The 14,543-nt window shown below is 45.4% G+C and overlaps 1 protein-coding gene across 2 annotated transcripts in view; it reads left to right on the top strand.

Annotated features, from left to right (window-relative positions):
• The window catches only part of SMARCC1 (SWI/SNF related, matrix associated, actin dependent regulator of chromatin subfamily c member 1), an 89,748-nt gene that overhangs the window by 54,755 nt on the left and 20,450 nt on the right, over positions 1-14,543 (top strand). For both annotated transcript variants that reach the window (XM_033166150.1, XM_033166149.1), the window contains 4 exons: positions 3,947-4,008; positions 6,260-6,374; positions 8,247-8,401; positions 10,527-10,661. In XM_033166150.1, coding sequence (XP_033022041.1) covers positions 3,947-4,008; positions 6,260-6,374; positions 8,247-8,401; positions 10,527-10,661 — 467 coding nt within the window. The remainder of the gene's footprint in view (positions 1-3,946; positions 4,009-6,259; positions 6,375-8,246; positions 8,402-10,526; positions 10,662-14,543) is intronic.

The raw sequence follows: 14,543 nt of genomic DNA, 5'->3' as shown, positions 1-14,543 counted from the left end.
TGTCTCTTCCTTATTCCCTCTGTTTTATTTAGTGAGTGTGCCCATGCAGAGCCACAAAATCTTTTATTTTCTTCCTTTCCTTGCAGCTTAGCTTGTTCTGCCTTGGAAGACTAGACGCTAATCCATTTTCCCCTCCCTGGATGCGGAGCTCCCAGTGGCTGTTCAATACCTGAGGCTTTCAATGAGCTTCCAGCTTTCTATTAGGAAGGGAAATGAATAGCCGGCAAATTTGTTTCCATGGAGCGTGGCAGGCTTCAGCTGCAATGGATGCAGCTCTACATCTGCTCAGATCGGATGTTTTGCATTGCTGAAAACCTCACTTCAGGGCCTCTACTGTGCCCTCATCCTCCCAAGTTGTTCAAGGCAGCATATGTGGGGTTTATGGGTTTTTTTTTTTTTTTATTTGAAGCCAGCTGCACTGCCAAGCAACCCTAGGCGGTGGCCTTGGGGTAGTCTTTTTGCAGCAGGCATCTCTCCTGCTGTAAATACAGCTAGAGGGTTGAATCATAGAATCTTAGAGTTGGAAGGGACCCAGGGGTCATCTAGCCCAACCCCCTGGAAAGCTCCTCTTCCTTTGTGCATGTCCTCATCATGTTTTCATTTGCACGCCACTTTCCCATGGTAGGTAGGTGCATTCTTAAAGTGGCTCACAACATGCAGAATAAACGAGTAAATAGAATCCATATTTCAGGATAATGCAAACAGAGCACAATTTAAGCAAAACATTGCCGCTAATGTAAATAGGGCAGACAGACACCTCATGTTAGTAAACACCGAAACAATGCCTAACAATCAAATGCCAACAGTGCCCTTCAGCTCTCTATATTGGACAAGCTGGCCAAACCCTACGCCAAAGGATAAATGGACATAAATCTGATATCAGGAATCACAAGACAGAGAAACCAGTAGGAGAACACTTCAATCTCCCAGGACATCCTATAAAAGATCTCAAAGTGGCTGTCTTAATACAAAGGAATTTCAGAAATAGACTGGAAAGAGAAGTGGCTGAATTGCAACTAATCACCAAACTTAAAACCATGGAGAAACCTGGTCTGGACAAAGACATTGGATTCTTATCTAATTATACATGACAAAGCTATCTTTAGCCATCTCACCCCTTGCCTTTCCCTGTAGACTAATTTAAGTCGGCAACAGGTTTTCCACAGCTATCAGCTGATCACCCATTCCCACCACCCTTCTGAGTAATACCCCTCCCCACTCCCTCACTATATTTAGGGTCTGGTGACTTCCATTTCAGTGTATCTGAAGAAGTGTGCATGCACACGAAAGCTCATAACAAGAACAAACTTAGTTGGTCTCTAAGGTGCTACTGGAAGGAATTTTTTATTTTATTTTGTTTTGACTATGGCAGACCAACACTGCTACCTACCTGCAAATAAAATAGGGAACATCCAAAATAGAAAAAAAACACCTTCCCTCAGGTAGGGGATGGGGCGAGGCAGGTGGAATAGCTTGTCCCTGATGGTTCCAGCATTCTCTCCCCTGCATGTGCTTCTGCAGCTGAGGAAGGCCAGCAACGGGTGGATCCGTAGGGGATTGGCTAATGATGACAAGGTACTTTTGTCTTTAAGGGCTAAAGCAGAATTGCCCAATCTTTATCCAGAAGGCAGGGATGAGGGGAGACAGGGAGTGCTTGAGACGGATGAGAGTTTAGCAGAGAGTCAGTCAGCACTGAAAGAGCCTCAGGAAGGAAGGGATTTGCGGAAAAGCACAGTACTCAAAAAGTTGAGAGTGAAGTGCCTCAGCAAACAGGAGGTGTATTTGATCAGAGTGTCGTCGTGGCCCAGTGTGGGTTGTCCTCTGTCTTGGCATGTGGTTTTGTGCGAGAGGATTTAGTAGCCACTGGGTGAGTGAGCAGCTTCCACCTGGGGAAGAGGGAAAGCAAGCCACAGACTCTTGCTAAGGAGTGCCAGCTGGCTGGAGCAACTGTGGAAATAAGGATATAAAGGGAGCCTTTTTAAGAGCTTGAAAAGGCATAGAGGCCCCAGTGGAATGGCTGGGGATCCCCGGGGGCAGGGGGCAAGTTTTCACAGGCGCTTCATATCCTGTTACAAGCATAATATGAAACCTCCTTATAAACACAGTGGGACGGGCAAAGGGAAGCTTTGCTAAAATACCCACTAACAAGTCTTTGCCTTAAGATGCTCTTCTAATTGATCGCTGTGAGAGTTTTATATATCTAATTAACTTGTTTTACAGGCTGTGTGGAGGTGTTGAGTGGCAATTACTTAGGACTGTTTACCCTGCGCCAAGACATTCAATCCTGGGCCCATAAATTATGGCAATTAAGAAAATGTGCATAAACGCACTTAATTTGCTTAATCTATTCTCATTGCCAGAGTTGGGTTTCTGCATCCAAGTCTCTCAACAGAAGCCGGAACCTGATGCTTCGGAAGAATAATTATGGGTCCCTGTAGCTTACCCCAGGCTTCCAGGAATCGGATGTTTAGGAACACATGTTTTAGGAACTGTTGCAAGACCGTATCGCCATGTTCCACACGTTATTTCCGTGCCTCAATTATATTTGGAGCAATCCGTCAGAAATGTCGCCACCCGTGCTTGCCATTGAGCTTACAGAGAGGAGTTTGTGGAGAATTAACCCACCGCAGGGAAGAGTTAATTTTCAGAGAGTGGCTGGCTTCTGAGAGCACGATCCGATCCGTGTCACAGGATCTCTCTAGAGTAGGGATGGGCAATCCTTTTCCTGTTGTTTGGGGGTGGAGCCAGAGGCGAAAGTGTTCTGGATCAGGTAGCCTGGAATAAAGGCTTTGCTGCTTCCGTTTTCATTGTGTCTGCCTTAGATTAGACTTCCTACTCCTATGCAGTTACAGATGCCAACTTTGCTGCCACATAAACCCGGATAACACCATTACTGGTCCCAACAACATCAAACACACCATCTCAGGACTATTTAATTGCTCATTTTCCAACATTGTGTATGCAATCAAATGCCAACAGTGCCCTTCAGCTCTCTATATTGGACAAACAGGCCAAACCCTACGCCAAAGGATAAATGGACATAAATCTGATATCAGGAATCACAAGACAGAGAAACCAGTAGGAGAACACTTCAATCTCCCAGGACATTCTATAAAAGATCTCAAAGTAGCTGTCTTAATACAAAGAAATTTCAGAAATAGACTGGAAAGAGAAGTGGCTGAATTGCAACTAATCACCAAACTTAAAACCATGGAGAAACCTGGTTTGAACAAAGACATTGGATTCTTATCTCATTATACATAACAAAGCTATCTTTAGCCATCTCACCCCTTGCCTTTCCCTGCAAGACTAATTGCAGCCCTTTAGAGTGGTCAACAGGTTTTCCACACTTATCAGCCTATCACCCATTCCCACCACCCTTCTGAGTAATACCCCTCCCCACTATATTTAAGGATCTGGTGACTTCTGTTTCAGTGTATCTGAAGAAGTGTGCATGCACACGAAAGCTCATACCAGCAACTAACTCAGTTGGTCTCTAAGGTGCTACTAGAAAGAATTTTCGATTTTGTTTTTACTCCTATGCAGATCTGCTTAGATGTAAGACCCTCTAGATTTGATGGTCGTTACTCTCTAATCAGTGGACCAGTCAATCTGCTCTTCTGGAAAGCAAGTGAAAGCAATCTCTATACATATATATGCATATGTAGCACAGGCCTACCCGTGTATTCTCAGGCCAAGGGTGGGCAGAGGAGCATTGATTCCTGGGACAGGATGACTCGTAATGCTGATCTGATTTGAAGGTTTGATTACCCATGGCCAGCAGGGATTGAGCTGCGATCGCCTTGTTCAACGTGATGATGCTTTGTGAAAGTGCTCCGAAAAACAAAACGAGAGACTTCCATTAGTCCTCTGATGGGTTATCAATAACTGTTCCTGTTGCCACACGGTCAGCTTTGTATTAAGTGTTAATTGTTCTGCCTTACAGATGGAGCTGAAGAAGAGAAAATGGAGACAGAGACAGATGGACCACAGGCAGAAAAAGTTAAGGTCTGACTGCTTCAAATGCAATTTTTTTAAATCGTGCAGTGCTTCAAGCATTTTATGAGTATGAATTATTATTATTAATAATAATACAGAAGCCTCTGAATGAAAATAAAGTCCCATCTTCACAAGCTCAGTTTGTTTACACCTATTTTAAGAAAACGTCTTGTTTTCTACCTAAATCAAAATTATTTATTTATTAATTTATTTACTGCTTAATGCAAAAATCGGCTTCTATTTTTATTTGTATCATAAAGTTTATTCATAGGTTCATTGGGGTTTTTTTTTTTTTTAAAAAAACACCTCTAAGCGGTTTTAGGTATAAAAACCAATTGCACAAGCATTAAAATATAAACATATGTAATAAAACAATCCCTTTAAAACATATTGCTAACTTAAAGCAGGAGACTTGAGTAGGAAGATCAGAGGAATGCCTATGTAAACACAGGATTATTTTGTTTACATCTGCTACAGAGCAGACAGGTGCCTATGCATATTGAGCTAAATCAGCCTTCGTCAACATGGTGCTGTGCAGCTGTTTTGGACTACAACTCCCATCAGCCCCAGTCAGACTGCACTCTAGTTGGGACTTATGGAAATGATAGTACAAAACGTCTGGGTAGCACCAGACTGGCGAAGGCTGGGTTAAACTATGCAAATGCAGTCAATGAAATCTGCCAGTTTGGACTTCCAGTATGGGATTTTTTTCATTGGATGTTGTTTTCCCCCACTATGCTTTTTCGTTGTTCGAAGGGAATATTTGGGGTCAGTTTTAGGTCCAGTACACCTTTACCTTTACCTTTACATCATCACCATTACTACTGATACTATTACAGGTAGGTAGCTGTGTTGGTCTGCCATAGTCAAAACAAAATAAAAAATAAAATAAAATTCCTTCCAGTAGCATCTTAGAGACCAACTAAGTTTGTTCTTGGTATGAGCTTTCGTGTGAAGTGTGCATGCACACGAAAGCTCATACCAAGAACAAACTTAGTTGGTCTCTAAGGTGCTACTGGAAGGATTTTTTTTTATTTTTTACTATTACTATTATTACTGTTACTAATTAAACTTGTATACTGCCCTTCATCCGAAGATCTCACGTTGGCCCACAGCATAAAAGCACAATATTAAAATCACAAAATACATTTTAAAAAACGAAACAAGAACAAAACAAACCAATAACCCATCCCCTCCCTCAAACACATTTGAAAGGAAATAGGATGTTAATTAATCAAAGGTCTTGCTGAAGAGGAATGTTTCCTCCTGGCATGAAAAGGTGTCTAATGAAAGGTGGCAGGCGAGCCTCCTTGCAGGGAGAGCATTGCACAAACGGGAAGCTACTGCAGAAAAGGCCCATTCTCATGTTGCCACCCTCCAGATTTCAAGCAGGGAGCTGGTCTTTGCTGCATTAGTGACCCTACACTGTTTAGGTTGTGTTCTCATATTCAGAGGTGGTTGCAGAGAGAAACAGTTAAAAGAACAGGTAAAGGTAAAGGGACCCCTGACCATTAGGTCCAGTCGCGGATGACTCTGGGGTTGCGGTGCTCATCTCACTTTACTGGCCGAGGGAGCTGCCGTTGGTCCGCAGACAGTTTTTCCGGGTCATGTGGCCAGCATGACTAAGCCGCTTCTGGCGAACCAGAGCAGCGCACGGAAATGCCGTTTACCTTCCCGCCGGAGCGGTACCTGTTTATCTACTTGCACTTTGATGTGCTTTCGAACTGCTAGGTGGGCAGGAGAAAATAACAAGTACCAGTCTAAAATAATAGGAGCCTTTTTGAGTTTGATAATTCAGTATGTGTGGATGTGGTTGATGTGGAATGCCTTCATTGCATTTCAGTGCATTATATTTGGTACTGCTTTGGCCAGTGGATAACACATAGAGAAACGGAAGCCAAGAGTATTCACTGAAGACTCATAAGCTGGCTTTTCTAGTTTGAAGCTTTAGAATCGGTCAAGAGTAAATAAGGAACCAATTGCCTTCTCCTACTTTTTTTTTTTTGTATGACATCCCTTGCTGTTTCTATTTTTTAAGCGAACACTTGTTGTTTCTAATGCACCGGTGTTCTTCAGGAAAGCTCTCATTTATTTTCATGGGCTGCTGTGTCTGTACTTCTGCAGTTATTTGTTTCCTGCTCAGTAACTACGGTTGTCAAGATGAATATTCCAAACCCCCCCCCCCGGGGGAAACCTTAAAATTTCGTTTCCCCGAGCTGTTTAATTACAGTACGCCTCCCCCACTTTTCATACGCTGTAGATTGAAAACAAAGGGGACCATGAACTTGGGGATGGAAACAAGGCACAGGAAGGAGACGAGGAGAAAAATGCAGAAAAGGAGCAGGACGCCGACGTCTCCCAGGACTCCAAGCCAGGTAGGAAGCCGCAGCTTCACACTCCCAGCTGCGCACAGGGTTTAAAGTGCTTCCCCTGTAGTTCCAGGCATGTCTCATAAATTAAGCTGTAACGAAGGCGTACTTCCCCATAGCATGAGTTGCCAACGTGCCACCCACAAGGGCTTTCCCTTTGCTCCCTACCCGCCGCCACTGAAATTAGGCTTGAAAGGGCTTTCTGTTATAGCCAGTAAAAAGTGGAGGCTTAACTCTCCCCTCCTGGGCTGTAACAAACGAATCCTGAAAACAGCCTATTTCCGAACTTAAGTTAGGCTTGGGAAATAATTCCTATTGCAAGTTGGAAGTGACTTCCAATTCAGGGGTGATTTCTAGGGCAGAAGAGGGGGGAATTGCAGCTGGAGGGGAAAGGATTGCCCCTTCCGTCCTCAACACACACACACACACACACACACACACTCCTACACACCCCTTTTGCAACCGGTAGAAAGCTTCTCCAAGTCTAACTACTGCAGAGGTGATACAACTGGGGAGGTGACAGTTTACGTCCCGTCCCCCCGTGACCACTGCCTCTGAAATTAGCTTGGGAAGAAATCTCTTGGCTTTAATGGAAGACTTTTTTCAAGACTAATCATTATGTGTGTATATTGGCGGGGGGGGGGGTGTACCATCCTGGAGTTTAGAGCTGGGAAGGGACGGTTATCTCTAGCTGCCGCCCGCCCCCCCCCAAGGAAAATACCCCGATTAGTTTTGAAGAAAAGCAAAAACATTTTCCCCCAGCCTAGTAGCTGCCAGGGAGAGAAGTGAGTGTGGTTGCAGTGCACAAGTGATTACGGCTGTGTCCCATGCTCACATGGAGATCACCACATTTTCTCCAGTTTGCGAATGTGTCCGTGGGCGAATAAACGATCGACAACCCCTACCCCACCGTAACATGTCTGCTTTGGATAGAATGCAGTAGTCAATATTCAGGCTTTATCTCACAAGCCTGGCTCAGGTGCTAAATCTTGGATTTGAAATCCTTTCATGCTTCAGTCAGGAATTCTTTTCATCTTGGTTGTACACTTTGGGTAACAAACGCTGAGCTGAAGCAGCCCTGCCTAATATGAATTGGGTATGTTATTTCTTCTTGCTAAGCCATTGGTTCAACCTTAATCGGAAAGAATAGGTGGGCAGGCTGTGCTCTCACTCTCCTTTCATGCTTCCAAGTCAAGAGGCCACTTTTTAAGTATCTTGCTGTCTTCTCTGCATTTCAATTGACAGGAACTCGATAATTTAATTCATGAAACCATTTATGTCCTTTAGAACAATTGAGTCTGCTTTTTTGAAATTTAAATAGTTGGGTCGGGGGATAGGTTTTTAATAATTTCTCTTACCTTTAGTGTTAATTTTCACAGTGAGGGGAAAGGTGAGCTAGTGGGAGCCCTTTGCCCAAAGCGGCATCATTAGCCTGGGGACAAGAGGAAGGTGACAGTCAAATGATTATTTCGCAAGTCATGGGTGGGCCAGTATCTCCAGTGAGCTGGCTCTGGGTGCTGTTAGGAAGCTGTCTCACTGAAGCAGTCCCTTGACTTTAAACTTGAAAGCCAACATTTCTGTTTCTCAAATGGAAGGGGACATTCTGAATGGGTGCACTGAGCACACCACGTCCTTCTTGGGGTGGGCCAAGCCAGAGTGAATCACAAGGTGTCTATTTTCTCGGCTGTTCTAAGGAGGGCACCCAAGACGACAGTTGATCCCAACAAGTGGTGTATTTCCGAGAGTGAAGCTGAAAGTACTTCATGGTCTTATTTTATGCTAGAAGTTTGAGCACTGCACAAATAATCGGGGGCGAGATGGTGGCATCAGCTGTGCTGAAGGGATGTCCAAGACTAACTAGGGATAGTTTTCCTTTAGATGAGAAGGATGCAGACGAGAACAAGGAGAACCTTGATGTGTGCAAAGACAAGGAGGGCGACGCTGGGAAGAAGAGAGTGGAGCTCGAAATCTCTGAAGGGAACGTGGCAACGGCTGCAGCTGCTGCCCTCGCCTCGGCTGCCACCAAAGCCAAGGTTTGTCAGGCACAGATTTCCACTGCATCTGGTTTCCGGTGCTGTTCAGGGAACGCTTTTAAAATGACCCCATTGTTTGCAAAGGCACCAATAGAGCTCCTTTCTGCTTCTCATGCCTTTTTAAAATGCACTTTCTGTGCTCCTCGGCTTCAGCTGTATGAATGTTATCATTAAATGAAATTTGTTTCCCTGTGAATAGGTTTAAGGCTGCCATTGTGGGGCTTACTAAAAGGCACAGTGAGAGAGCCTGTCCAGAAAGTTTGTCAGCTTCTTTTTCAGCTTTTGATGCGCTGTTTCTTTTGGTGGTGAGAAGATTCAAGAACTCAGCCAGGCATTCCTTTCCTCATAAGCCCATTACCGATTCCTTGGGAGGTTAACACATTTGGAAACAGAACTTAGAAAGTGTGGCTGAAGGAAGCCCTTGTGTGGAACTTACAGAACCGGAGGAGGAATTTCCTCATTTTTCTGGCCTTTGGCACTTGGCGCAAAATAGATGTTTTTCTCCTGCTCTGTTCTCAGTTTTCCGGTTTCCAGGCTAGCGCACAGAGACCCTCTTTAGCAAGGCTCTCCCCATGATTCCCCCTGCCCGCTTCTTTGCTTCTGCCTCTTTAAAAAGAAGGGCTGTGCCTTATTTGCCTATCACTTCCATCTTGAACAGTGATATCTTCACAGAATGGTAGTATGACGCGTCTCTTGTTACAGAATGAAACTGAAAGAAATGTACCCAACGCATGGAGAAATCAATGGCAAAGTAGCATGTTCAAGAAGTTTGGGGCCGTCATACGTCTCCTTCCCATTCAAGCATAGATAGTCGCACAGCCTGACTTGTACCATCTCCGAGTGTTTGAGACTTACAGCCTGAGCAGAGGGCTCTTGTATAACATACGTTGCCGCAAGTGTCCATCACAAACTGATGGGTGTCATTAAGGCAAGCAATACAAACCCAAATAAGGATGAATATTCTGCAAACAGGAGGGGTGGCTCTTCTGCCTTAGCTAAGCCAATTTCCTTTTCTTTAAGGTGTGGGCAGAGAAAAGGTGTCTGGCTAATTTGGGAAGGGCCTGCAGCTCAGTGGTAGAGGATCTGATTTGCATGCAGAATGTCCAAGGTTCAGTCCTTGGTGTTTTTAAGTGAGGCTTAGAGAGTTGCTACTAATCGGTGCAGTCAGTTTGAATTCCACAGAGACATAGGCATCCTGCTCTCACAAAAGAGGGAGTCGTTACTGCCAGTACGGTGCTTTCCAAAGCTGGGTTGTGGGGCAACCGTGTTCGGCTTTCTCTTTCGGAGGCAGGATGCCTCTGCATGCCTCTTGCTTGGAATCCCAAGTGGAGAAGATGTTGGTGCGCCCGGGTCCTCCTGGTCGACTTCTTACAGGTATCAGCCACTGTGAGAGCAGGATGCTAAACTAGATTGACCATTGGCCTGATCCAGTAGGCTCTTAGTAGATGAACCAATCGCCCTCCTGGTTTGCATGAAAAATCTGGGAATTGTTGCGACCTGTTAGCCAGCCATGCTTTGTGTCTTGGGTGTGACTCAGTTCCGTGTATCAAAATGCACTCTTAGTAGTGCCAGATCAGTTTGACAGCTGTCCCAGAGGTTCCCATAATCATAACTTCAGTGTCAAAGCCCATCTTGAGCAGTCTTTCAAGATGTGTTAGAGAAACATTGGGAGTAAATTGGGAGTTATTACATTAGTGGAATTTTTAACATACTACTTTGTTATAGGTAGTTGTAATGAGCTGCTACATAAAGTATTTGTACAGTTTAAATTTCAGTAGTCTCCGGGCAGCAGAGGAGGCTATATCAGGGGCTACTTTGGCCCTCTGATAAATCTTGGCATTAAACAGATTCCCAAGCACATGCTGTAGATAGCATAAAAATAAGCTACCGTTGAACCTTCAAACCTCACTTGTTGCCTCATGCAGTCTCAGCACCAGCTAGTTCACATTTTCAAAGGACCTTGACGCTGTATGTTTGATAAGGCCCCTGAAATCTTAGAGAAAAACGAACTGCTACCAGGTTAGAAGTCAGAAAATGTTTTGTACAAATGAAAAATCTAGGGGCGCTTTGCTATTGTTTCTCCTGCATGTAGGTAAGGTGTGTGCACTTGTGTTTTTCCTCCCAGCATCTAGCTGCTGTTGAGGAAAGGAAGATCAAGTCCTTGGTCGCCCTCCTGGTGGAAACACAGATGAAGAAACTGGAGATCAAACTCCGTCATTTTGAGGAGCTGGAAACAATCATGGACAGAGAGAAAGAGGCGGTAAGACTGGTTGGGGAGGGGGCATGTTTATTTTTTTATATGGTGCCCCCTGAAAGAAAGCTCAGCGGCATTGGTACTTGGGGGCTGTGTCATTTTAAGCTTTTCATCAGCGTTTAAATGCTGCATCTCTTTTGTGCATTGGTGATGCCTCCTTGCTTTTGGATAACGCACATCCGTACAAATCTATTCTTTATATGGTTTTGAATGTTTCATTGCATGTGTGTTTATGGAGTGATTACTTATCTCAGTTCTGCAACTCTGTGACACTGTGGACTTGGTTTTTTCCTGGCCTTTGCTCACGATGCAAGAAAAATTGGAGAACGGTTTGGGACACTTGAGTATCTGAGGATAGTTCCTTCAAAATGGAGTGTGCTGATTTGGTTCCTAGGCAGCCTCCTCTTTGGTGAGGCTGCTGCTTAAACGGGTTCTGAACACCCAGAATTCAACTGGTTTGCCTCTTGTCACTTTCCCATGGATTACTTGGGAACAGTAGCGTGTGTGTGTGTGTGTGTGTGTGTCATTAGTAGTTCCTTCCACCACCCCTCACAGCACCCTCAAATGCCAGCCTAATTAGATTCCCTTTAAAAGTTGCAGGAGCGGTGTCTAGGATCAGACCTTGTTGAGACTGCAAAAGGGTGTAACTCGGGGGCAACTGCAAGGCTGATGCTAATAATGGATGGAATCCTTGGGCTCCTGCACGGGCTCTTCTTACATCCGACAACTGTCTTGGACAGCACCTCTGCATTGCAATAAAAGACAGAGAGGAAGCCTATAGCTAGTTAAAGTGAAACACCATGCAGTAAAGAAACCACCGTCCGCTTAGGAGCTTAGCCCAGGCTTCAAAATCCAAGTCAATTGCAGCGTTTTGATTTGCTTCAAGAAGAAGTCAGAAGATGGACTTCCCTTGCCCTCTGTATGGGCAGAGCAGACCCACAGAGCAGGGGGTTGGACTAGATGGCTCTGTGATTCTGCGACATTCTCTTCAGCTCGGTTTCTGTGATAGCATTTGCGAACCTGGTGCCCTTTAGATGTTGGGCTATGGCTCCCATCAACCCCGAATGACTGTGCTGGGTAACCTCTGTCCATTCTGTGTAGGGCTTGTTCTCTTTCTCATCACACAACCCCCTACACTTGCGTCTTGTTTTCTTCCTGATCAAGGGGTCTGTAGGCCAAGTGAATTGGGGCCTTGGATTTCATGCAAGGGAAGGAATAGGCAAGGAGGAGCTTGTGTCCTCTTAGGGACACCGCCCTCCGTGTTGAGAGGATGTTGGCATTAATAGGTCCGCCAGGTAATTCTGCTTGACTGCTGCGGGGGCCTGCCTGGATGACGACAGCTCGCACCCCTGGTTTGGCACTGAATGGGGAGGTCAAGAACTTAAGAAGCACCCAGCATCCTGTTCTCACAGTGACTAACCAGGTGCCTGTGGGAAACCTGCAAGCGGGATTGGAGCATGGTAATCATTCTGGACCAAAAACCAGCAGCTGTCTCCCCCACCCACTCTCAGGACATCCTAATAATAATAATAATATTTATTATTTGTACCCTGCCCATCTGGCTGGATTTCCCCAGCCACTCTGGGCGGCTTCCAACAAAAATATCACACATTAAAAACTTCCCTGAAAAGGGTTGCCTTCAGGTATTTTCTGAATGTCAGGTAGTTGTTTATCTCTTTGACCTCTGATGGGAGGGCGTTCCACAGGGCGGGCGCCACCACTGAGAAGGCCCTCTGCCTGGTTCCCTGTAGCTTTGCTTCTCGCAGTGAGGGAACCACCAGAAGGCCCTCGGTGCTGGATCTCAGTGTCTGGGCAGAACGATGGGGGTGGAGACGCTGAGCTTCTCCTACTTGCTATCTTGTCCTGGACTGGGAAAATTAGCAGTGGGTGCGGCAGCTGTCTTGTCAGAGAGCAGGGAGAATTATTTTCCACGATTGGAACGCTTAAAGGATATGTGTTGTCCAGATTCTGACGCGTAATAACTTCTAGGTTCTTTTGCCCTCATCCTTCAGCTTTTCACCGCCTTTAGGGCCACACTCAACTACCTAGGGGGTGTGGTTGTTGTGGTTTTTAGCAGCTTAGATAGCCAGCATGAGGGGGACCCAAGCCAGGCTAGGATGGTGGGCTGTGGGGAAGGGAGTCTTGAACACATTCCCCCTGCTGCCATGGTGCTGATCAGAATTTGTCTATACTGACTGGCAGTGGCTCTCCCAGATTCCTGGCGGTACATCAGCCTTACCTGGAGATGGGGGTTGGGGGTTGAGTCTGGATCCTTCTGCATGCAAAAACAGGTGCTCCGCCACTGCATTTGCCTGCTGGCATTTATCACCTGACGTACCACATTGCCAAGACAGGCTGCATCTTTCTGGCTCAGCCCCGTGTCAGGAGGTGTGTTGCATCTTCTACTCCCCAACACCAAAAAATGAAAAATCTGTGTCTTCAGCTCTTCTGCTGAGCATCTCTGCCTTGCTCCTCCCCACCAGCTCACAGACCCTGCTGCTGATTGGCAGATAAGGTAAGAGCTGTTGCTAAGGGGGAGATTCTCCCTGGGTTTCCATATCTTTAAGGAAAATCCTCTGTTGCATCAGCCATTCTCACTCCATCTTCAGGCACTTGATATTCTGTCTCTGTCTCTTTCCAAGCAGACTTTCTCATTTGTAAATTTCCCTCCAAAAAGCTCCCAGCGATTTAAAAAAATGCAGCTTTTAGTCTTTTCCTGTGGGTCAGTTGCCCAAAATCTCTCATAGCACAACAAAGGCTGTTTCCTCGTCATTTCAAAGTGGGGAGCAGAGGAGGGGAGTCAACAGGTTTGTGCATTATATGATTTAATTTGTAAACCGAAGCTGTTTTAGGACTGTCAGCCCAAATTGTATTCTGAGTCGAGAGCACTTGTTAATCCAGAAATTGTGACAGAGTGTATTACGATGTGCAGTTGACAGTGACATGTGGGGGGTGGGGGTGTTCTTTCCTGATTCCTGGAGCAGCATTTTCACTTGTGTGCCTGGTGCCAAGATAAAAATTTTCCACTTGCAAGATCCCATTTTAAACGATGTTAAGTTACAACTTGGGTAAAGCCACCCAGCGAATATGAACCAAGACCGAATTCCAGTGCACACTGTGCAGCAGAATCCCACTGGCTGTTATTCGAGTGGCTGCACCACAGGTTGAACCTGCGCTACCTCCCCCCCCCCCCAACCATTTGGAGATGCACAATGTGTGAGCAGAATTCAGGGCCTTGTGCAGATTTTTACAACCTCAGATCCTGCTTTATTTCCTATTTTCATTAAGTTTCAGAAAACCCCGAATGGTATCTGTCTTCCCACACGACTCTTGTCTTTTTCTGGACCCCTGCCTCCTTCCTTTCATCGGTCATACCTTCCCAAAATAATAATACTCAATATTTTTTATTAAAAAAGCAGCAGTTGTATAAACCAAACAGATGCAGGCATTTGTGCTTTCCATTGGGCATTTGCGTGTGAATATCTAGTTGCCTTGGTTTGGCATGTAGCATTTGTGGCTTCTTCTGCTGCAGCAGAGGTTGCCCTGCCTTGGGTTAGGCAGCCTGATTCTTGTCATATAAAGCCCGCTTCAAGGCAACCTTTCCCAATTACAGATCCTGAAAGCCTTGCTCACTGTCAGCCCTCCCTGGCCCAATTGGATTGCTCCCTTTGATTATTGTCACTACTGTGAGCAGAATCTCTGCTCCTGCCCAGCTTTTGCCGTAACACACTGAGTGTCATGCATAGCTTGATCTCGGTGTGATTTTTCTCTCGTCGTTTTCTACATGACCTCGAAAACTGGAAACCAAAGGCTAGTGTGCTGAGATGTCTCCAGTATGAATTTGCAGTTAAAATGTCAATATGAGGAGGGTCCTGTCTTGGTGCTATC

The sequence above is a fragment of the Lacerta agilis genome, chromosome 12, assembly GCF_009819535.1.
Source record: "Lacerta agilis isolate rLacAgi1 chromosome 12, rLacAgi1.pri, whole genome shotgun sequence".
In the NCBI taxonomy this organism is placed as follows: Eukaryota; Metazoa; Chordata; class Lepidosauria; order Squamata; family Lacertidae; genus Lacerta; species Lacerta agilis.
This window is presented reverse-complemented; position numbering and strand designations above follow the sequence as displayed.